This window comes from Nansenia antarctica (genome assembly GCF_963989245.1).
Source record: "Nansenia antarctica genome assembly, chromosome: 2".
NCBI classification, from domain to species: domain Eukaryota; kingdom Metazoa; phylum Chordata; class Actinopteri; order Argentiniformes; family Microstomatidae; genus Nansenia; species Nansenia antarctica.
In genome coordinates, this window is record NC_137675.1 from 59,053,142 (window position 1) to 59,077,992 (window position 24,851).

The 24,851-nt window shown below is 43.3% G+C and overlaps 2 protein-coding genes across 2 annotated transcripts; both read left to right on the forward strand.

Moving 5' to 3' along the window:
• Positions 1–6,258: 6,258 nt before the first annotated feature.
• Positions 6,259–7,320, forward strand: LOC308150359 (mucosal pentraxin-like; the record flags this gene model as incomplete). Its single annotated transcript, XM_080523203.1, has 3 exons — positions 6,259–6,316; positions 6,544–6,646; positions 6,783–7,320. The coding sequence occupies 3 exons, from the start codon at positions 6,259–6,261 to the stop codon at positions 7,318–7,320; spliced, it is 699 nt and encodes a 232-aa protein (XP_080379329.1).
• Positions 7,321–13,581: 6,261 nt separating this feature from the next.
• LOC308150360 (mucosal pentraxin-like) lies at positions 13,582–14,643 on the forward strand (the record flags this gene model as incomplete). The annotated part of the gene is made up of 3 exons (XM_080523204.1): positions 13,582–13,639; positions 13,867–13,969; positions 14,106–14,643. The coding sequence occupies 3 exons, from the start codon at positions 13,582–13,584 to the stop codon at positions 14,641–14,643; spliced, it is 699 nt and encodes a 232-aa protein (XP_080379330.1).
• Positions 14,644–24,851: the final 10,208 nt, after the last annotated feature.

Consider the following 24,851-nt stretch of genomic DNA (forward strand, 5'->3'; position numbering starts at 1 on the left):
TCTTCATCATTCTCAAATTGCTGAATGTGACAATACCTCATGAGTTTTCCCCCTATAGAAATCGTTGAATGTATTCTAGCTGAAATTGAGTCACTTGATGTACATGCCAATAAAAGTAGTTAAGCAGTACACTGTTCTTTCTTTATTGGAGTACAGAAGAGGCTGTATGCACACACAGTTTTGTTGACCTGTATTTGTTAACCTTTTATTAGTCCCACTGAATCCTGATTCAGTGAGTGCAATGCTTTGCCCATATTGAACACACTGCATGTTAGATAGCCTCTACTAGCTTCTACACTTAGGCAGCACAGAAGTTACTGCAGCTTATTTTACAAAACGCCTTAGTCAAGGCTGTCCAGTCACAACCAATCGACTCAAAAAGCAAAACACAAAGATTTATTGGGGAAAACACACAACATAATCCAGGATTTAACTGGGTTTCAGAACTTCTATGACCAGCTGCTCCTCCTCGACAGCAGACCCCCCTCTACCTGTCTGCCCTGGAGTCAAAGTTAGGCCCTGTCCACACCTATACGTTTTTTTGATAAACGTGGATTTTTATATTCGTTTTGGGGGGTTCGTCCAGACGCAAACGAGTTTTTGCCCCCTGAAAACGAAGATGTTTAAAAACGCCTGCCAGAGTGAAGATGTTTAAAAACGCTGTATATTCGCCGTATATTTTTGACGTGTGGACGAGATAGACGGAGCTTTTTGTATTCGTCACGTCATCATGCACGTAGATTTCTATGATCATGCGCACTGCAGCTGTTTGCTGTTCCCTCTAACGTCATATCCTGGCACCAGTAACTACTATGTTTACAATAGGCAACGGTGTTCGAGGCTACACAAGCGAGGAAAATGGATGTGAACAAAGTGCTTCTAGTTCTTTCACTGTTAACTGGGCTTTTAACCTGTTCACAGATAAATGCACAGTTAATGAACGAGAACATTGAGACAGAGGCGTCTGATTGGCCAGCGGGGCTATGGGGATAATATTATATCGCCGACTACTGGTGTGGAATGCTCAATGACAGCGTTTATATTGCGTTCATGCGTATGCATGTGGACACAGACATTGTTTATAAACATGCTGGTGTGGACGGTAATATTTTTATATACGAAAAACGTTTATCAAAAAAACGTATAGGTGTGGACAGGGCCTTAAGCCTAACTTGGATCTCGGCGGGCCTGGTTACCCCTGAAATCTAGTATCCAGGACCTACTGTCCCTTCCTTAAGCCTAACTTGGATCTCGGCGGGCCTGGTTACCCCTGAAATCTAGTATCCAGGACCTACTGTCCCTTCCTTAAGCCTAACTTGGATCTCGGCGGGCCTGGTTACCCCTGAAATCTAGTATCCAGGACCTACTGTCCCTTCCTTAAGCCTAACATGGATCTCGGCGGGCCTGGTTACCCCTGAAATCTAGTATCCAGGACAGTAAAATATTTAAAGTGCAATAGCTGGCAAATGAGCAGTGGGCAGGTGCAGATAAGCTAGTTGAAGGCTATATTGAAGAAGTGCGTTTTTAGCTTTCTTTTAAAAATATTTAGTGAGCTGGCTTCCCTGATCTCTAAAGGTAATGTGTTCCAAAGCTTTGGGGCATAGTTGGCAAAGGCTGCGCTCCCGATCTTCTTCTGACTGTTGCTGGGAACCTCTAATAAACCTGCGATAGATGATCTTAGTGTTCTTGAGGGCACATAATTGGCAAGGGAATTAGCAATGTACTTTGGGCCTCGCCCATTAAGGGCTTTGTATATAAGGAGGAGGACCTTAAAATCAACCCTACATGTTACTGGCAGCCAGTGCAGAGTAGCTAGGACCGGAGTAATGTGTTCTCTCCTCTTGGTTCTAGTTAGAAGTCGAGCTGCAGAGTTTTGAATAAGCTGAAGTCTTGCAGTAGTTTTTTTAGGAAGCCCAGTAAAAAGTGGCTTGAGACAAAGGCATGAATCAGTTTTTCAGCATCTTTTTGGTTTATAAGTGGTCTTACTTTAGCAATGTTTCTAAGGTGAAAGAATTATGTTTTCGTCACCTTGTTAATATGGGACTTGAAGCTTAGGTCTGAGTCGAAAATAACACCTAGACCTCAGGTTTAATCAATGATGTCAGTTTCCCTAGATTATTAAGCAGCATATCCCTCTTTGCTTTAGGGCCGATCAGTAGGACTTCAGTTTTGTCCTCGTTTAGCTTCAAGAAGTTATTGCTCATCCATTTATTTATTGCTAGAAGACAGTTCGTAATGGAGTCTATAGCTGAAGTATCATTTGGTTCAGCAGAAATGTACAGTTGCGTGTCATCGGCATAGCTGTGGAAACATACGTTGTGCTCTCTAATGATGTCCCCGAGTGGTAACATGTATAGTGAGAATAGTAGTGGACCAAGGCAGCTCCCTTGTGCGACTCCGAAATCGCTGTCATATTTCTCAGACACATGATCTCCAAGCTTGACATAGAACTTTCTCCCTGTAATGCAACTAATACAATTGTGCAATGTAGATTCTGCTTCCAGCATTATTAGTAGTGTTGTTAGTAGTATACTATTATTAGTATTATTATTATTAGTAGTAGTAGTAGTATTATTATTATAGTGACTATAAGTTCTGAGTTATTCTGGTTATTTATTATGCAGTTAAACAGGGAGTCCATTCTGAAGGAATCTCATAATAACTGATACTAGGCTTACTTTAAGTGTTACTATTGTATATGACAGTAATTCATAAGTTCTAATGATAGTAACTCTACCACTGAGTGTTCGTTTAGCTCCAGACAGGGCCTGGGTGTGTGTGTGTGTGTGTGTGTGTGTGTGTGTGTGTGTGTGTGTGTGTGTGTGTGTGTGTGTGTTCTGGTAGCATTGTGTATGTATGTTACGGAGCCCCCCTGGGGTCACATGGTAGAGAACAATTATTTGATGTGTGAATCTGTTCCCTCGGTTTAGTAAATCTGTTCCCTCGGTTTAGTAATTCGTTAGGGTTAGGGTTAGAATCCTTGCAATCGTTCTGGCTCGTAGGGCCTAACCCTAACTCTAACGAATTACTAAACCGAGGGAACAAATTACTAAATCGAGGGAACGGATACCTGTCTGTCTGCCCTGGAGTCAAAGTTAAACTCTACCTGTATGTCTGCCCTGGAGTCAAAGTTACTCTCTACCTGTCTGTCTGCCCTGGAGTCAAAGTTACTCTCTACCTGTCTGTCTGCCCTGGGGGGTATTCCACGAAGCTCGATAAAGTTCTAAGCCTCGATAAAGTTCTAAGCCTCGAAAATGTTAGCTTGCGTTCGGTGCCATCAATGTGGCTCAAATAATTCGCTGCTTGGTTGAGCTCCTTCTGAGTCAGATATAATTAGCCTGGTCGCGACCAGGCTAAAACACAGGCTATGGTAAGACGCGCGTCAAAAAAGGCTCACAGGCGGAAACTAAACCCCGAACGACAGTTCCTCATGTGTCTTTTAGGAAATATTAGTTCCCACTTCACACGAGATAGATAGATGGATAGGTTGACTGTGTGATAGATAGATAATTTGATAATTTGAAAGTGTGATCGATCGATAGATAGTTTGATTGTGTGATAGATAACTAGATATTTAGAAAGTGTGATAGATAGATAGATAGATCGATGGATACATAAATTAAAAAATGTACAAAATAAAATAAAATGAATAGGTATGTCTATTGCATTGCTGTTATCACAGCGGTCTGGTTGGCGCAGTGGTTAAGGCAGCCGGCTGGAGTCCCAAAGGTTGCGAGTTCGAAGTCTTTTTTTCTTTTCTTTTTTACATTTAACCGAAGATTTCATGCAAAGGCTTCAAACACCATTGTAATCGTGTCAGTTCTTGTAAATTAGCCTGCACCATAATTTTATAGCCTACATACTTTTTTAGATGAGATTTTAGATTAGATTCAGACAACGAAATTGCAGTAAAAAGTGTGTCGGAAGAGGGATTCGAACCACGTCTAAAAATTATGAATAAATCCTGTGGCAGCCGTCGATACCACTAGGCCATTGTGGCGATATGACGGTTTGTAGCCTGCTGCTGATATCACCACAGTAGTAATATTCATTTATTAAAATATGAACATATAACAATAACTGGGGCTAGTATGACCTACGCATTTAATCGGTCAGCAATTTCTTGCCAAACCATTTCCCTCGCCTTGTTAATTGCGGCAGTATTGCACTATTTTACATCTTATTTTTCCGTCTTCATAAAGATCAATAATTCGGGAATGCTGCGCAAATGTAGTACGCCTGCAGAGTGGAGTATCTTCATTTCGACAGATCGACTCTTCTGGGCTCTTTATGTCTGCGTGCACGCGCCGATATCGAAGATTTGTAAGCCTGTCTTCTGTGAACACTCATCACGCAAGGCTGATCCTCGTTCGAGGAATCACCTGAGGCTTGAATTCCAATCTCGAGTTGCCTGAGCGCCGCATTTATTTATATCGCCGCTATACTGATCCGCCTTTAGTGGAATGGCCCCCTGGAGTCAAAGTTACTCTCTACCTGTCTGTCTGCCCTGGAGTCAAAGTTTCTCTCTTACACCTATAACGGCATAACAAACTGGATTCTTTCAGCACATGATAAACCTCTTAACCATAGAAACAAACATGTTTGTACATCTGTAAACAGGTTAAAAGTCCAGTTGACAGTGAAGGAACTAGAAGCACTTTGTACACATCCATTTTCCTTGCTTGTGTAGCCTCGACCACCGTTGCCTGTTTTAAACAAAGTAGTTACTGGTGCCAGGATATGACGTTGGATGAAACAGCTGCAGTGCGCATGATCATAGAAATCTACGCGCATAATTACGTGACGAACACAAAGACAACTGTCTATCTCGTCCACACATCAAAAATATACAGCGAATATACAGCGTTTTAAAAAAAACTTCACTCTGGCCGGAGTTTTTTTAAATGTTCGAATTCAGGGGGCAAAAACTTGTTTATCAAAAAACGTATTAGTGTGGACAAGGCCTGAGTCTGCTTCTCCTGCAACATAAGGCTATGTCCACACCTATACGTTTTTTTGATAAACGTTTTTCGCATATAAAAATATGACGCACCAGCATGTTTATAAACAATGTCTGTGTCCACATGCATACGCATGAACGCAATATAAACGCTGTCATTGAGCATTCCACACCAGTAGTCGGCGATATACTATTATCCCCATAGCCCCGCTGGCCAATCAGACGCCTCTGTCTCTCAATGTGCTCGATCATTAACTGTGCATTTATCTGTAAACAGGTTAAAAGTCCAGTTAACAGTGAAAGAACTAGAAGCACTTTGTTCACATCCATTTTCCTCGCTTGTGTAGCCTCGAACACCGTTGCCTGTTGTAATAACAGGATATGACGTAGGAGGGAACAGCAAACAGCTGCAGTGCGCATGATCATAGAAATCTACGCGCATGATGACGTGACGAATACAAAAAGCACCGTCTATCTCGTCCACACGTCAAAAATATACGGCGAATATACAGCGTTTTTAAACATCTTCACTCTGGCAGGCGCTTTTAAACATCTTCGTTTTCAGAGGGCAAAAACTCGTTTGCGTCTGGACGAACCCCCCCAAAACGAATATAAAAATCCACGTTTATCAAAAAAACGTATAGGTGTGGACAGGGCCTCAAGCAGACCCACAACCAACAGCCCGTATAGACCATCACACTCCACCCCATAACATGGGGCCCATAAGGGACCCGAAACCAGTCCCAACAACAACAACAACAACAACAACAACAACAACAAAAATATACTAAATAAATAAACATCAAATGTAACAAAACAAATATCCAGTTCATTACATATTGTAGTGACCCACAGAGTAGCGGGTGTATTGATAACCATGCACAGCTGCCCCGCATTCCCCTATCAGGCGGATGGCCCAGAGAAGAGAACTGCAGGCTCGTTAGCCCCACATGCCACACCTGGGCCTCCTCCTAGGGACTCACAGATAAGGAGGAGCCACTTCTCTATTCCACTGATCACAATAAAAAGGACAGGAGAGACCAGACATCTTAGGAACTAAACTAGACATCTTCTGGATCAATTAAGCTACAGTACATCTGCCGTTTAGTAGAACTGACAAGGTAGGTTCTCTAGCATGACATACGGTGAAAGACATTTTGTCCATTAATGACACACTTGCAATTGAAGAGAATGCATTCAAGGAGAATACAAACCCATTTAAAGTGTATACTTGCATGTACACTGAAACCCTAATGTCATATTTGTTGTAAACATTGCTGTTGATGTATTGTGAACAGATGGAGAGACTCTTTGTGGTGCTGGTCATGTTCACCATGTGCTGGGCCGAGCCTCAAGGTGAGACATCTGAACATCCCGTTGATTTACTTTGAACATGAATGCTCATTTGACATACGATCAGTATTCATGAATCATATGGCACTACACACATACCTGGAAGTACATACCATTTACATTTGTGTATGCAATGGAAATCTCTTCAGACAGTACTAACATTACAATTCCAAATGTGCTTTGAAGGGTTTGTTTTGATTTGATGGACTGAATCCTCTTTGTCTGACCAGACCTCACAGGTAAAATGTTTACATTTACACGAGAGACCAACACTGCGCACGTGAAGCTGACACCAATAGGAGAGATCCTTGGCTCTGCGACCATATGTCTCAGGTAATATGGTGTTCAATACTTCTGTCGTCAACTTTAGACAACTCAAAACACCTTGACGTTGTGTCTGCATGTTGAATCCATAGTGATATTGAATATTTCTTGTTCTAACTCTATATTTATGAACCTCTTCCTGAAGGTATTTCACAGACCTGCGGCGACACTATACTCTGTTCTCCATGGCCTCCCGAAAAGACGACAACGACCTGCTGCTGTTCAAGAGGGTAACTGGAAGACTGGAACTGCACGTCAGGCATAAGGCACTCAAGTTTAAGGGGGTGCCAGGTGAGCTCAACGTGTGGGTCTCAGTGTGTGCCACCTGGAACTCCACCGATGGTCAGCTGTGGACCAATGGGAAGCCCAGCCCAACGCAGACGCCGGGCTACACAGGGGTGCTTGATGGTGGTGTTCCCAGTGTCATTCTGGGTCAGGACCAAGACTCCTATGGGGGGGGCTTTGTTACGAGTCAGTCATTTGTTGGGCTGATCAGTGATGTGAATGTGTGGAACCATGTCCTGTCTCCTTGTGAGATTCAGCACTTCACAGCTGATGTAAACTACAGCCCAGGCAATGTGATTAACTGGAGGGCACTGACTTACACTGAGAGTGGGCAGGAGGTGTTTGTAGAGGACAAGTTGAGAGCCATTTCTAACTTCTCCAACTTCTGTGCTGTTTAATCTTCATCATTCTCAAATTGCTGAATGTGACAATACCTCATGAGTTTTCCCCCTATAGAAATCGTTGAATGTATTCTAGCTGAAATTGAGTCACTTGATGTACATGCCAATAAAAGTAGTTAAGCAGTACACTGTTCTTTCTTTATTGGAGTACAGAAGAGGCTGTATGCACACACGGTTTTGTTGACCTGTATTTGTTAACCTTTTATTAGTCCCACTGAATCCTGTCCTGATTCAGTGAGTGCAATGCTTTGCCCATATTGAACACACTGCATGTTAGATAGCCTCTACTAGCTTCTACACTTAGGCAGCACAGAAGTTACTGCAGCTTATTTTACAAAACGCCTTAGTCAAGGCTGTCCAGTCACAACCAATCGACTCAAAAAGCAAAACACAAAGATTTATTGGGGAAAACACACAACATAATCCAGGATTTAACTGGGTTTCAGAACTTCTATGACCAGCTGCTCCTCCTCGACAGCAGACCCCCCTCTACCTGTCTGCCCTGGAGTCAAAGTTAGGCCCTGTCCACACCTATACGTTTTTTTGATAAACGTGGATTTTTATATTCGTTTTGGGGGGTTCGTCCAGACGCAAACGAGTTTTTGCCCCCTGAAAACGAAGATGTTTAAAAACGCCTGCCAGAGTGAAGATGTTTAAAAACGCTGTATATTCGCCGTATATTTTTGACGTGTGGACGAGATAGACGGAGCTTTTTGTATTCGTCACGTCATCATGCACGTAGATTTCTATGATCATGTGCACTGCAGCTGTTTGCTGTTCCCTCTAACGTCATATCCTGGCACCAGTAACTACTATGTTTACAATAGGCAACGGTGTTCGAGGCTACACAAGCGAGGAAAATGGATGTGAACAAAGTGCTTCTAGTTCTTTCACTGTTAACTGGGCTTTTAACCTGTTCACAGATAAATGCACAGTTAATGAACGAGAACATTGAGACAGAGGCGTCTGATTGGCCAGCGGGGCTATGGGGATAATATTATATCGCCGACTACTGGTGTGGAATGCTCAATGACAGCGTTTATATTGCGTTCATGCGTATGCATGTGGACACAGACATTGTTTATAAACATGCTGGTGTGGACGGTAATATTTTTATATACGAAAAACGTTTATCAAAAAAACGTATAGGTGTGGACAGGGCCTTAAGCCTAACTTGGATCTCGGCGGGCCTGGTTACCCCTGAAATCTAGTATCCAGGACCTACTGTCCCTTCCTTAAGCCTAACTTGGATCTCGGCGGGCCTGGTTACCCCTGAAATCTAGTATCCAGGACCTACTGTCCCTTCCTTAAGCCTAACTTGGATCTCGGCGGGCCTGGTTACCCCTGAAATCTAGTATCCAGGACCTACTGTCCCTTCCTTAAGCCTAACATGGATCTCGGCGGGCCTGGTTACCCCTGAAATCTAGTATCCAGGACAGTAAAATATTTAAAGTGCAATAGCTGGCAAATGAGCAGTGGGCAGGTGCAGATAAGCTAGTTGAAGGCTATATTGAAGAAGTGCGTTTTTAGCTTTCTTTTAAAAATATTTAGTGAGCTGGCTTCCCTGATCTCTAAAGGTAATGTGTTCCAAAGCTTTGGGGCATAGTTGGCAAAGGCTGCGCTCCCGATCTTCTTCTGACTGTTGCTGGGAACCTCTAATAAACCTGCGATAGATGATCTTAGTGTTCTTGAGGGCACATAATTGGCAAGGGAATTAGCAATGTACTTTGGGCCTCGCCCATTAAGGGCTTTGTATATAAGGAGGAGGACCTTAAAATCAACCCTACATGTTACTGGCAGCCAGTGCAGAGTAGCTAGGACCGGAGTAATGTGTTCTCTCCTCTTGGTTCTAGTTAGAAGTCGAGCTGCAGAGTTTTGAATAAGCTGAAGTCTTGCAGTAGTTTTTTTAGGAAGCCCAGTAAAAAGTGGCTTGAGACAAAGGCATGAATCAGTTTTTCAGCATCTTTTTGGTTTATAAGTGGTCTTACTTTAGCAATGTTTCTAAGGTGAAAGAATTATGTTTTCGTCACCTTGTTAATATGGGACTTGAAGCTTAGGTCTGAGTCGAAAATAACACCTAGACCTCAGGTTTAATCAATGATGTCAGTTTCCCTAGATTATTAAGCAGCATATCCCTCTTTGCTTTAGGGCCGATCAGTAGGACTTCAGTTTTGTCCTCGTTTAGCTTCAAGAAGTTATTGCTCATCCATTTATTTATTGCTAGAAGACAGTTCGTAATGGAGTCTATAGCTGAAGTATCATTTGGTTCAGCAGAAATGTACAGTTGCGTGTCATCGGCATAGCTGTGGAAACATACGTTGTGCTCTCTAATGATGTCCCCGAGTGGTAACATGTATAGTGAGAATAGTAGTGGACCAAGGCAGCTCCCTTGTGCGACTCCGAAATCGCTGTCATATTTCTCAGACACATGATCTCCAAGCTTGACATAGAACTTTCTCCCTGTAATGCAACTAATACAATTGTGCAATGTAGATTCTGCTTCCAGCATTATTAGTAGTGTTGTTAGTAGTATACTATTATTAGTATTATTATTATTAGTAGTAGTAGTAGTATTATTATTATAGTGACTATAAGTTCTGAGTTATTCTGGTTATTTATTATGCAGTTAAACAGGGAGTCCATTCTGAAGGAATCTCATAATAACTGATACTAGGCTTACTTTAAGTGTTACTATTGTATATGACAGTAATTCATAAGTTCTAATGATAGTAACTCTACCACTGAGTGTTCGTTTAGCTCCAGACAGGGCCTGGGTGTGTGTGTGTGTGTGTGTGTGTGTGTGTGTGTGTGTGTGTGTGTGTGTGTGTTCTGGTAGCATTGTGTATGTATGTTACGGAGCCCCCCTGGGGTCACATGGTAGAGAACAATTATTTGATGTGTGAATCTGTTCCCTCGGTTTAGTAAATCTGTTCCCTCGGTTTAGTAATTCGTTAGGGTTAGGGTTAGAATCCTTGCAATCGTTCTGGCTCGTAGGGCCTAACCCTAACTCTAACGAATTACTAAACCGAGGGAACAAATTACTAAATCGAGGGAACGGATACCTGTCTGTCTGCCCTGGAGTCAAAGTTAAACTCTACCTGTATGTCTGCCCTGGAGTCAAAGTTACTCTCTACCTGTCTGTCTGCCCTGGAGTCAAAGTTACTCTCTACCTGTCTGTCTGCCCTGGGGGGTATTCCACGAAGCTCGATAAAGTTCTAAGCCTCGATAAAGTTCTAAGCCTCGAAAATGTTAGCTTGCGTTCGGTGCCATCAATGTGGCTCAAATAATTCGCTGCTTGGTTGAGCTCCTTCTGAGTCAGATATAATTAGCCTGGTCGCGACCAGGCTAAAACACAGGCTATGGTAAGACGCGCGTCAAAAAAGGCTCACAGGCGGAAACTAAACCCCGAACGACAGTTCCTCATGTGTCTTTTAGGAAATATTAGTTCCCACTTCACACGAGATAGATAGATGGATAGGTTGACTGTGTGATAGATAGATAATTTGATAATTTGAAAGTGTGATCGATCGATAGATAGTTTGATTGTGTGATAGATAACTAGATATTTAGAAAGTGTGATAGATAGATAGATAGATCGATGGATACATAAATTAAAAAATGTACAAAATAAAATAAAATGAATAGGTATGTCTATTGCATTGCTGTTATCACAGCGGTCTGGTTGGCGCAGTGGTTAAGGCAGCCGGCTGGAGTCCCAAAGGTTGCGAGTTCGAAGTCTTTTTTTCTTTTCTTTTTTACATTTAACCGAAGATTTCATGCAAAGGCTTCAAACACCATTGTAATCGTGTCAGTTCTTGTAAATTAGCCTGCACCATAATTTTATAGCCTACATACTTTTTTAGATGAGATTTTAGATTAGATTCAGACAACGAAATTGCAGTAAAAAGTGTGTCGGAAGAGGGATTCGAACCACGTCTAAAAATTATGAATAAATCCTGTGGCAGCCGTCGATACCACTAGGCCATTGTGGCGATATGACGGTTTGTAGCCTGCTGCTGATATCACCACAGTAGTAATATTCATTTATTAAAATATGAACATATAACAATAACTGGGGCTAGTATGACCTACGCATTTAATCGGTCAGCAATTTCTTGCCAAACCATTTCCCTCGCCTTGTTAATTGCGGCAGTATTGCACTATTTTACATCTTATTTTTCCGTCTTCATAAAGATCAATAATTCGGGAATGCTGCGCAAATGTAGTACGCCTGCAGAGTGGAGTATCTTCATTTCGACAGATCGACTCTTCTGGGCTCTTTATGTCTGCGTGCACGCGCCGATATCGAAGATTTGTAAGCCTGTCTTCTGTGAACACTCATCACGCAAGGCTGATCCTCGTTCGAGGAATCACCTGAGGCTTGAATTCCAATCTCGAGTTGCCTGAGCGCCGCATTTATTTATATCGCCGCTATACTGATCCGCCTTTAGTGGAATGGCCCCCTGGAGTCAAAGTTACTCTCTACCTGTCTGTCTGCCCTGGAGTCAAAGTTTCTCTCTTACACCTATAACGGCATAACAAACTGGATTCTTTCAGCACATGATAAACCTCTTAACCATAGAAACAAACATGTTTGTACATCTGTAAACAGGTTAAAAGTCCAGTTGACAGTGAAGGAACTAGAAGCACTTTGTACACATCCATTTTCCTTGCTTGTGTAGCCTCGACCACCGTTGCCTGTTTTAAACAAAGTAGTTACTGGTGCCAGGATATGACGTTGGATGAAACAGCTGCAGTGCGCATGATCATAGAAATCTACGCGCATAATTACGTGACGAACACAAAGACAACTGTCTATCTCGTCTACACATCAAAAATATACAGCGAATATACAGCGTTTTAAAAAAAACTTCACTCTGGCCGGAGTTTTTTTAAATGTTCGAATTCAGGGGGCAAAAACTTGTTTATCAAAAAACGTATTAGTGTGGACAAGGCCTGAGTCTGCTTCTCCTGCAACATAAGGCTATGTCCACACCTATACGTTTTTTTGATAAACGTTTTTCGCATATAAAAATATGACCGTCCACACCATCATGTTTATAAACAATGTCTGTGTCCACATGCATACGCATGAACGCAATATAAACGCTGTCATTGAGCATTCCACACCAGTAGTCGGCGATATACTATTATCCCCATAGCCCCGCTGGCCAATCAGACGCCTCTGTCTCTCAATGTGCTCGATCATTAACTGTGCATTTATCTGTAAACAGGTTAAAAGTCCAGTTAACAGTGAAAGAACTAGAAGCACTTTGTTCACATCCATTTTCCTCGCTTGTGTAGCCTCGAACACCGTTGCCTGTTGTAATAACAGGATATGACGTAGGAGGGAACAGCAAACAGCTGCAGTGCGCATGATCATAGAAATCTACGCGCATGATGACGTGACGAATACAAAAAGCACCGTCTATCTCGTCCACACGTCAAAAATATACGGCGAATATACAGCGTTTTTAAACATCTTCACTCTGGCAGGCGCTTTTAAACATCTTCGTTTTCAGAGGGCAAAAACTCGTTTGCGTCTGGACGAACCCCCCCAAAACGAATATAAAAATCCACGTTTATCAAAAAAACGTATAGGTGTGGACAGGGCCTCAAGCAGACCCACAACCAACAGCCCGTATAGACCATCACACTCCACCCCATAACATGGGGCCCATAAGGGACCCGAAACCAGTCCCAACAACAACAACAACAACAACAACAACAACAACAACAAAAATATACTAAATAAATAAACATCAAATGTAACAAAACAAATATCCAGTTCATTACATATTGTAGTGACCCACAGAGTAGCGGGTGTATTGATAACCATGCACAGCTGCCCCGCATTCCCCTATCAGGCGGATGGCCCAGAGAAGAGAACTGCAGGCTCGTTAGCCCCACATGCCACACCTGGGCCTCCTCCTAGGGACTCACAGATAAGGAGGAGCCACTTCTCTATTCCACTGATCACAATAAAAAGGACAGGAGAGACCAGACATCTTAGGAACTAAACTAGACATCTTCTGGATCAATTAAGCTACAGTACATCTGCCGTTTAGTAGAACTGACAAGGTAGGTTCTCTGGCATGACATACGGTGAAAGACATTTTGTCCATTAATGACACACTTGCAATTGAAGAGAATGCATTCAAGGAGAATACAAACCCATTTAAAGTGTATACTTGCATGTACACTGAAACCCTAATGTCATATTTGTTGTAAACATTGCTGTTGATGTATTGTGAACAGATGGAGAGACTCTTTGTGGTGCTGGTCATGTTCACCATGTGCTGGGCCGAGCCTCAAGGTGAGACATCTGAACATCCCGTTGATTTACTTTGAACATGAATGCTCATTTGACATACGATCAGTATTCATGAATCATATGGCACTACACACATACCTGGAAGTACATACCATTTACATTTGTGTATGCAATGGAAATCTCTTCAGACAGTACTAACATTACAATTCCAAATGTGCTTTGAAGGGTTTGTTTTGATTTGATGGACTGAATCCTCTTTGTCTGACCAGACCTCACAGGTAAAATGTTTACATTTACACGAGAGACCAACACTGCGCACGTGAAGCTGACACCAATAGGAGAGATCCTTGGCTCTGCGACCATATGTCTCAGGTAATATGGTGTTCAATACTTCTGTCGTCAACTTTAGACAACTCAAAACACCTTGACGTTGTGTCTGCATGTTGAATCCATAGTGATATTGAATATTTCTTGTTCTAACTCTATATTTATGAACCTCTTCCTGAAGGTATTTCACAGACCTGCGGCGACACTATACTCTGTTCTCCATGGCCTCCCGAAAAGACGACAACGACCTGCTGCTGTTCAAGAGGGTAACTGGAAGACTGGAACTGCACGTCAGGCATAAGGCACTCAAGTTTAAGGGGGTGCCAGGTGAGCTCAACGTGTGGGTCTCAGTGTGTGCCACCTGGAACTCCACCGATGGTCAGCTGTGGACCAATGGGAAGCCCAGCCCAAAGCAGACGCCGGGCTACACAGGGGTGCTTGATGGTGGTGTTCCCAGTGTCATTCTGGGTCAGGACCAAGACTCCTATGGGGGGGGCTTTGTTACGAGTCAGTCATTTGTTGGGCTGATCAGTGATGTGAATGTGTGGAACCATGTCCTGTCTCCTTGTGAGATTCAGCACTTCACAGCTGATGTAAACTACAGCCCAGGCAATGTGATTAACTGGAGGGCACTGACTTACACTGAGAGTGGGCAGGAGGTGTTTGTAGAGGACAAGTTGAGAGCCATTTCTAACTTCTCCAACTTCTGTGCTGTTTAATCTTCATCATTCTCAAATTGCTGAATGTGACAATACCTCATGAGTTTTCCCCCTATAGAAATCGTTGAATGTATTCTAGCTGAAATTGAGTCACTTGATGTACATGCCAATAAAAGTAGTTAAGCAGTACACTGTTCTTTCTTTATTGGAGTACAGAAGAGGCTGTATGCACACACAGTTTTGTTGACCTGTATTTGTTAACCTTTTATTAGTCCCACTGAATCCTGATTCAGTGAGTGCAATGCTTTGCCCATATTGAACACACTGCATGTTAGATAGCCTCTACTAGCTTCTACACTTAGGCAGCACAGAAGTTACTGCAGCTTATTTTACAAAACGCCTTAGTCAAGGCTGTCCAGTCACAACCAATCGACTCAAAAAGCAAAACACAAAGATTTATTGGGGAAAACACACAACATAATCCAGGATTTAACTGGGTTTCAGAACTTCTATGACCAGCTGCTCCTCCTCGACAGCAGACCCCCCTCTACCTGTCTGCCCTGGAGTCAAAGTTAGGCCCTGTCCACACCTATACGTTTTTTTGATAAACGTGGATTTTTATATTCGTTTTGGGGGGTTCGTCCAGACGCAAACGAGTTTTTGCCCCCTGAAAACGAAGATGTTTAAAAACGCCTGCCAGAGTGAAGATGTTTAAAAACGCTGTATATTCGCCGTATATTTTTGACGTGTGGACGAGATAGACGGAGCTTTTTGTATTCGTCACGTCATCATGCACGTAGATTTCTATGATCATGCGCACTGCAGCTGTTTGCTGTTCCCTCTAACGTCATATCCTGGCACCAGTAACTACTATGTTTACAACAGGCAACGGTGTTCGAGGCTACACAAGCGAGGAAAATGGATGTGAACAAAGTGCTTCTAGTTCTTTCACTGTTAACTGGACTTTTAACCTGTTCACAGATAAATGCACAGTTAATGAACGAGAACATTGAGAGACAGAGGCGTCTGATTGGCCAGCGGGGCTATGGGGATAATATTATATCGCCGACTACTGGTGTGGAATGCTCAATGACAGCGTTTATATTGCGTTCATGCGTATGCATGTGGACACAGACATTGTTTATAAACATGCTGGTGTGGACGGTAATATTTTTATATACGAAAAACGTTTATCAAAAAAACGTATAGGTGTGGACAGGGCCTTAAGCCTAACTTGGATCTCGGCGGGCCTGGTTACCCCTGAAATCTAGTATCCAGGACCTACTGTCCCTTCCTTAAGCCTAACTTGGATCTCGGTGGGCCTGGTTACCCCTGAAATCTAGTATCCAGGACCTACTGTCCCTTCCTTAAGCCTTACATGGATCTCGGCGGGCCTGGTTACCCCTGAAATCTAGTATCCAGGACAGTAAAATATTTAAAGTGCAATAGCTGGCAAATGAGCAGTGGGCAGGTGCAGATAAGCTAGTTGAAGGCTATATTGAAGAAGTGCGTTTTTAGCTTTCTTTTAAAAATATTTAGTGAGCTGGCTTCCCTGATCTCTAAAGGTAATGTGTTCCAAAGCTTTGGGGCATAGTTGGCAAAGGCTGCGCTCCCGATCTTCTTCTGACTGTTGCTGGGAACCTCTAATAAACCTGCGATAGATGATCTTAGTGTTCTTGAGGGCACATAATTGGCAAGGGAATTAGCAATGTACTTTGGGCCTCGCCCATTAAGGGCTTTGTATATAAGGAGGAGGACCTTAAAATCAACCCTACATGTTACTGGCAGCCAGTGCAGAGTAGCTAGGACCGGAGTTATGTGTTCTCTCCTCTTGGTTCTAGTTAGAAGTCGAGCTGCAGAGTTTTGAATAAGCTGAAGTCTTGCAGTAGTTTTTTTAGGAAGGCCAGTAAAAAGTGTGTTACAGTAATCGAGCCGGCTTGAGACAAAGGCATGAATCAGTTTTTCAGCATCTTTTTGGTTTATAAGTGGTCTTACTTTAGCAATGTTTCTAAGGTGAAAGAATTATGTTTTCGTCACCTTGTTAATATGGGACTTGAAGCTTAGGTCTGAGTCGAAAATAACACCTAGACCTCAGGTTTAATCAATGATGTCAGTTTCCCTAGATTATTAAGCAGCATATCCCTCTTTGCTTTAGGGCCGATCAGTAGGACTTCAGTTTTGTCCTCGTTTAGCTTCAAGAAGTTATTGCTCATCCATTTATTTATTGCTAGAAGACAGTTCGTAATGGAGTCTATAGCTGAAGTATCATTTGGTTCAGCAGAAATGTACAGTTGCGTGTCATCGGCATAGCTGTGGAAACATACGTTGTGCTCTCTAATGATGTCCCCGAGTGGTAACATGTATAGTGAGAATAGTAGTGGACCAAGGCAGCTCCCTTGTGCGACTCCGAAATCGCTGTCATATTTCTCAGACACATGATCTCCAAGCTTGACATAGAACTTTCTCCCTGTAATGCAACTAATACAATTGTGCAATGTAGATTCTGCTTCCAGCATTATTAGTAGTGTTGTTAGTAGTATACTATTATTAGTATTATTATTATTATTATTAGTAGTAGTAGTAGTAGTAGTAGTATTATTATAGTGACTATAAGTTCTGAGTTATTCTGGTTATTTATTATGCAGTTAAACAGGGAGTCCATTCTGAAGGAATCTCATAATAACTGATACTAGGCTTACTTTAAGTGTTACTATTGTATATGACAGTAATTCATAAGTTCTAATGATAGTAACTCTACCACTGAGTGTTCGTTTAGCTCCAGACAGGGCCTGGGTGTGTGTGTGTGTGTGTGTGTGTGTCATGTGTGTGTGTGTGTGTGTGTGTGTGTGTGTGTGTGTGTGTGTGTGTGTGTTCTGGTAGCATTGTGTATGTATGTTACGGAGCCCCCCTGGGGTCACATGGTAGAGAACAATTATTTGATGTGTGAATCTGTTCCCTCGGTTTAGTAAATCTGTTCCCTCGGTTTAGTAATTCGTTAGGGTTAGGGTTAGAATCCTTGCAATCGTTCTGGCTAGTAGGGCCTAACCCTAACTCTAACGAATTACTAAACCGAGGGAACAAATGACTAAATCGAGGGAACGGATACCTGTCTGTCTGCCCTGGAGTCAAAGTTAAACTCTACCTGTATGTCTGCCCTGGAGTCAAAGTTACTCTCTACCTGTCTGTCTGCCCTGGAGTCAAAGTTACTCTCTACCTGTCTGTCTGCCCTGGGGGGTATTCCACGAAGCTCGATAAAGTTCTAAGCCTCGATAAAGTTCTAAGCCTCGAAAATGTTAGCTTGCGTTCGGTGCCATCAATGTGGCTCAAATAATTCGCTGCTTGGTTGAGCTCCTTCTGAGTCAGATATAATTAGCGTGGTCGCGACCAGGCTAAAACACAGGCTATTGTAAGACGCGCGTCAAAAAAGGCTCACAGGCGGAAACTAAACCCCGAACGACAGTTCCTCATGTGTCTTTTAGGAAATATTAGTTCCCACTTCACACGAGATAGATAGATGGATAGGTTGACTGTGTGATAGATAGATAATTTGATAATTTGAAAGTGTGATCGATCGATAGATAGTTTGATTGTGTGATAGATAACTAGATATTTAGAAAGTGTGATAGATAGATAGATAGATAGATCGATGGATACATAAATTAAAAAGTGTACAAAATAAAATAAAATGAATAGGTATGTCTATCGCATTGCTGTTATCACAGCGGTCTGGTTGGCGCAGTGGTTAAGGCAGCCGGCTGGAGTCCCAAAGGTTGCGAGTTCGAAGTCTTTTTTTCTTTTCTTTTTTACATTTAACCGAAGATTTCATGCAAAGGCTTCAAACACCATTGTAATCGTGTCAGTTCTTGTAAATTAGCCTGCACCATAATTTTATAGCCTACATACTTTTTTAGATGAGATTTTAGATTAGATTCAGACAACGAAATTGCAGTAAAAAGTGTGTCGGAAGAGGGATTCGAACCACGTCTAAAAATTATGAATAAATCCTGTGGCAGCTGTCGATACCACTAGGCCATTGTGGCGATATGACGGTTTGTAGCCTGCTGCTGATATCACCACAGTAGTAATATTCATTTATTAAAATATGAACATATAACAATAACTGGGGCTAGTATGACCTACGCATTTAATCGGTCAGCAATTTCTTGCCAAACCATTTCCCTTGCCTTGTTAATTGCGGCAGTATTGCACTATTTTACATCTTATTTTTCCGTCTTCATAAAGATCAATAATTCGGGAATGCTGCGCAAATGTAGTACGCCTGCAGAGTGGAGTATCTTCATTTCGACAGATCGACTCTTCTGGGCTCTTTATGTCTGCGTGCACGCGCCCATATCGAAGATTTGTAAGCCTGTCTTCTGTGAACACTCATCACGCAAGGCTGATCCTCGTTCGAGGAATCACCTGAGGCTTGAATTCCAATCTCGAGTTGCCTGAGCGCCGCATTTATTTATATCGCCGCTATACTGATCCGCCTTTAGTGGAATGGCCCCCTGGAGTCAAAGTTACTCTCTACCTGTCTGTCTGCCCTGGAGTCAAAGTTTCTCTCTTACACCTATAACGGCATAACAAACTTGATTCTTTCAGCACATGATAAACCTCTTAACCATAGAAACAAACATGTTTGTACATCTGTAAACAGGTTAAAAGTCCAGTTGACAGTGAAGGAACTAGAAGCACTTTGTACACATCCATTTTCCTTGCTTGTGTAGCCTCGACCACCGTTGCCTGTTTTAAACAAAGTAGTCACTGGTGCCAGGATATGACGTTGGATGAAACAGCTGCAGTGCGCATGATCATAGAAATCTACGCGCATAATTACGTGACGAACACAAAGACAACTGTCTATCTCGTCCACACATCAAAAATATACAGCGAATATACAGCGTTTTTAAAAAATCTTCACTCTGGCCGGAGTTTTTTTAAATGTTCGAATTCAGGGGGCAAAAACTTGTTTATCAAAAAACGTATTAGTGTGGACAAGGCCTGAGTCTGCTTCTCCTGCAACATAAGGCTATGTCCACAGATACGTTTTTTTGATAAACGTTTTTCGTATATAAAAATATGACCGTCCACACCAGCATGTTTATAAACAATGTCTGTGTCCACATGCATACGCATGAACGCAATATAAACGCTGTCATTGAGCATTCCACACCAGTAGTCGGGGATATACTATTATCCCCATAGCCCCGCTGGCCAATCAGACGCCTCTGTCTCTCAATGTGCTCGATCATTAACTGTGCATTTATCTGTAAACAGGTTAAAAGTCCAGTTAACAGTGAAAGAACTAGAAGCACTTTGTTCACATCCATTTTCCTCGCTTGTGTAGCCTCGAACACCGTTGCCTGTTGTAATAACAGGATATGACGTAGGAGGGAACAGCAAACAGCTGCAGTGCGCATGATCATAGAAATCTACGCGCATGATGACGTGAGAATACAAAAAGCACCGTCTATCTCGTCCACACGTCAAAAATATACGGCGAATATACAGCGTTTTTAAACATCTTCACTCTGGCAGGCGCTTTTAAACATCTTCGTTTTCAGAGGGCAAAAACTCGTTTGCGTCTGGACGAACCCCCCCAAAACGAATATAAAAATCCACGTTTATCAAAAAAACGTATAGGTGTGGACAGGGCCTCAAGCAGACCCACAACCAACAGCCCGTATAGACCATCACACTCCACCCCATAAGATGGGGCCCATAAGGGACCCGAAACCAGTCCCAACAACAACAAAAATATACTAAATAAATAAACATCAAATGTAACAAAACAAATATCCAGTTCATTACATATTGTAGTGACCCACAGAGTAGCGGGTGTATTGATAACCATGCACAGCTGCCCCGCATTCCCCTATCAGGCGGATGGCCCAGAGAAGAGAACTGCAGGCTCGTTAGCCCCACATGCCACACCTGGGCCTCCTCCTAGGGACTCACAGATAAGGAGGAGCCACTTCTCTATTCCACTGATCACAATAAAAAGGACAGGAGAGACCAGACATCTTAGGAACTAAACTAGACATCTTCTGGATCAATTAAGCTACAGTACATCTGCCGTTTAGTAGAACTGACAAGGTAGGTTCTCTAGCATGACATACGGTGAAAGACATTTTGTCCATTAATGACACACTTGCAATTGAAGAGAATGCATTCAAGGAGAATACAAACCCATTTAAAGTGTATACTTGCATGTACACTGAAACCCTAATGTCATATTTGTTGTAAACATTGCTGTTGATGTATTGTGAACAGATGGAGAGACTCTTTGTGGTGCTGGTCATGTTCACCATGTGCTGGGCCGAGCCTCAAGGTGAGACATCTGAACATCCCGTTGATTTACTTTGAACATGAATGCTCATTTGACATACGATCAGTATTCATGAATCATATGGCACTACACACATACCTGGAAGTACATACCATTTACATTTGTGTATGCACTGGAAATCTCTTCAGACAGTACTAACATTACAATTCCAAATGTGCTTTGAAGGGTTTGTTTTGATTTGATGGACTGAATCCTCTTTGTCTGACCAGACCTCACAGGTAAAATGTTTACATTTACACGAGAGACCAACACTGCGCACGTGAAGCTGACACCAATAGGAGATCCTTGGCTCTGCGACCATATGTCTCAGGTAATATGGTGTTCAATACTTCTGTCGTCAACTTTAGACAACTCAAAACACCTTGACGTTGTGTCTGCATGTTGAATCCATAGTGATATTGAATATTTCTTGTTCTAACTCTATATTTATGAACCTCTTCCTGAAGGTATTTCACAGACCTGCGGCGACACTATACTCTGTTCTCCATGGCCTCCCGAAAAGACGACAACGACCTGCTGCTGTTCAAGAGGGTAACTGGAAGACTGGAACTGCACGTCAGGCATAAGGCACTCAAGTTTAAGGGGGTGCCAGGTGAGCTCAACGTGTGGGTCTCAGTGTGTGCCACCTGGAACTCCACCGATGGTCAGCTGTGGACCAATGGGAAGCCCAGCCCAACGCAGACGCCGGGCTACACAGGGGTGCTTGATGGTGGTGTTCCCAGTGTCATTCTGGGTCAGGACCAAGACTCCTATGGGGGGGGCTTTGTTAAGAGTCAGTCATTTGTTGGGCTGATCAGTGATGTGAATGTGTGGAACCATGTCCTGTCTCCTTGTGAGATTCAGCACTTCACAGCTGATGTAAACTACAGCCCAGGCAATGTGATTAACTGGAGGGCACTGACTTACACTGAGAGTGGGCAGGAGGTGTTTGTAGAGGACAAGTTGAGAGCCATTTCTAACTTCTCCAACTTCTGTGCTGTTTAATCTTCATCATTCTCAAATTGCTGAATGTGACAATACCTCATGAGTTTTCCCCCTATAGAAATCGTTGAATGTATTCTAGCTGAAATTGAGTCACTTGATGTACATGCCAATAAAAGTAGTTAAGCAGTACACTGTTCTTTCTTTATTGGAGTACAGAAGAGGCTGTATGCACACACAGTTTTGTTGACCTGTATTTGTTAACCTTTTATTAGTCCCTATTAGTCCCACTGAATCCTGATTCAGTGAGTGCAATGCTTTGCCCATATTGAACACACTGCATGTTAGATAGCCTCTACTAGCTTCTACACTTAGGCAGCACAGAAGTTACTGCAGCTTATTTTACAAAACGCCTTAGTCAAGGCTGTCCAGTCACAACCAATCGACTCAAAAAGCAAAACACAAAGATTTATTGGGGAAAACACACAACATAATCCAGGATTTAACTGGGTTTCAGAACTTCTATGACCAGCTGCTCCTCCTCGACAGCAGACCCCCCTCTACCTGTCTGCCCTGGAGTCAAAGTTAGGCCCTGTCCACACCTATACGTTTTTTTGATAAACGTGGATTTTTATATTCGTTTTGGGGGGTTCGTCCAGACGCAAACGAGTTTTTGCCCCCTGAAAACGAAGGTGTTTAAAAACGCTGTATATTCACTGTATATTTTTGACGTGTGGACGAGATAGACGGAGCTTTTTGTATTCGTCACGTCATCATGCACGTAGATTTCTATGATCATGCGCACTGCAGCTGTTTGCTGTTCCCTCTAACGTCATATCCTGGCACCAGTAACTACTATGTTTACAACAGGCAACGGTGTTCGAGGCTACACAAGCGAGGAAAATGGATGTGAACAAAGTGCTTCTAGTTCTTTCACTGTTAACTGGACTTTTAACCTGTTCACAGATAAATGCACAGTTAATGAACGAGAACATTGAGAGACAGAGGCGTCTGATTGGCCAGCGGGGCTATGGGGATAATATTATATCGCCGACTACTGGTGTGGAATGCTCAATGACAGCGTTTATATTGCGTTCATGCGTATGCATGTGGACACAGACATTGTTTATAAACATGCTGGTGTGGACGGTAATATTTTTATATACGAAAAACGTTTATCAAAAAAACGTATAGGTGTGGACAGGGCCTTAAGCCTAACTTGGATCTCGGCGGGCCTGGTTACCCCTGAAATCTAGTATCCAGGACCTACTGTCCCTTCCTTAAGCCTAACTTGGATCTCGGCGGGCCTGGTTACCCCTGAAATCTAGTATCCAGGACCTACTGTACCTTCCTTAAGCCTAACTTGGATCTCGGCGGGCCTGGTTACCCCTGAAATCTAGTATCCAGGACCTACTGTCCCTTCCTTAAGCCTAACATGGATCTCGGCGGGCCTGGTTACCCCTGAAATCTAGTATCCAGGACAGTAAAATATTTAAAGTGCAATAGCTGGCAAATGAGCAGTGGGCAGGTGCAGATAAGCTAGTTGAAGGCTATATTGAAGAAGTGCGTTTTTAGCTTTCTTTTAAAAATATTTAGTGAGCTGGCTTCCCTGATCTCTAAAGGTAATGTGTTCCAAAGCTTTGGGGCATAGTTGGCAAAGGCTGCGCTCCCGATCTTCTTCTGACTGTTGCTGGGAACCTCTAATAAACCTGCGATAGATGATCTTAGTGTTCTTGAGGGCACATAATTGGCAAGGGAATTAGCAATGTACTTTGGGCCTCGCCCATTAAGGGCTTTGTATATAAGGAGGAGGACCTTAAAATCAACCCTACATGTTACTGGCAGCCAGTGCAGAGTAGCTAGGACCGGAGTTATGTGTTCTCTCCTCTTGGTTCTAGTTAGAAGTCGAGCTGCAGAGTTTTGAATAAGCTGAAGTCTTGCAGTAGTTTTTTTAGGAAGGCCAGTAAAAAGTGTGTTACAGTAATCGAGCCGGCTTGAGACTGTTATGTGGCGAGCGTGACGCGGGGGGTAGCCAAAAAACACCCCCCCCTCCTTATAGCAGCGAGAGGCCCTTTCCCGTTTTCGTGATTTCGGCCTCCCGTAAGAGAACGAACGGGCTCGGGAGAGAGAGTCACGGGCCCGCGAGCGCGGACGTCCCGGTCGCGCGGTCGCGACGCTACGGAGGCCGAAATCACGAAAACGGGAGAGAGAGCAGCGGGCCCGCGAGCGTCGACGTTTCGTGCGGTCTCACCGACGGTACGGCGGGGTCACCCTAAATCCCGTCCACGCGGAGCGCAAACACGAGCGATCCTTCCGGTAAACACGATAAGAGAGACGAGGAGGTCTCGGGCCGAGACTCACGTCCGCGATCGTACCGCCGCCGCCGCGACTGCCGCCGCCGCCGTCGCAGAGAGACGTTTATCGAGAGAGGAAAACCGCACGAGAAACGACAGAGTCGGCGGTAAACGTAACGTCGGGTTTTAACGGCGCGAGTCCCTCGGACGTCGTCCGCGGCCGGCGAACGACACGACGCGATCGTGTACGTGGCCGCCGGCTGTTTATAGAGGAGCTGCTCTGTGCCGGAGGGATGTAGATGAGGGGACTGGGTTGTGATAGCTTCACGAAAGGGACACGTAGTAGGAGGCTCCGCAGAACATGCGCAGACTAGTCTAGCGCTTCCTCCGCAGTCCCCACACCGTGACACTGATCAAACCCACTGTGATGTGGGTCGGTGGGGAAGGTTTTGCATCTAACGTTTGGTTATCGATTTTGGGTTTACTGTGAACCAGGGGCGGCGCTAGGGGGTGGCTACTGGGGCTCAAGCCCCGGATGTTTTCTGAAAAGCCCCGAATGTTTTACTTAAAAAAAATAAAAATAAAAATAAAAATAAAAAAACTCTCGTGAGTAACGTGCAGTACCGGAGTCCAACAGAGAGGCAGCAGCTGCGCGACATTAGCCTGCATACTGCGTAGCCTACCCTGCCCTGAAGAAGAAG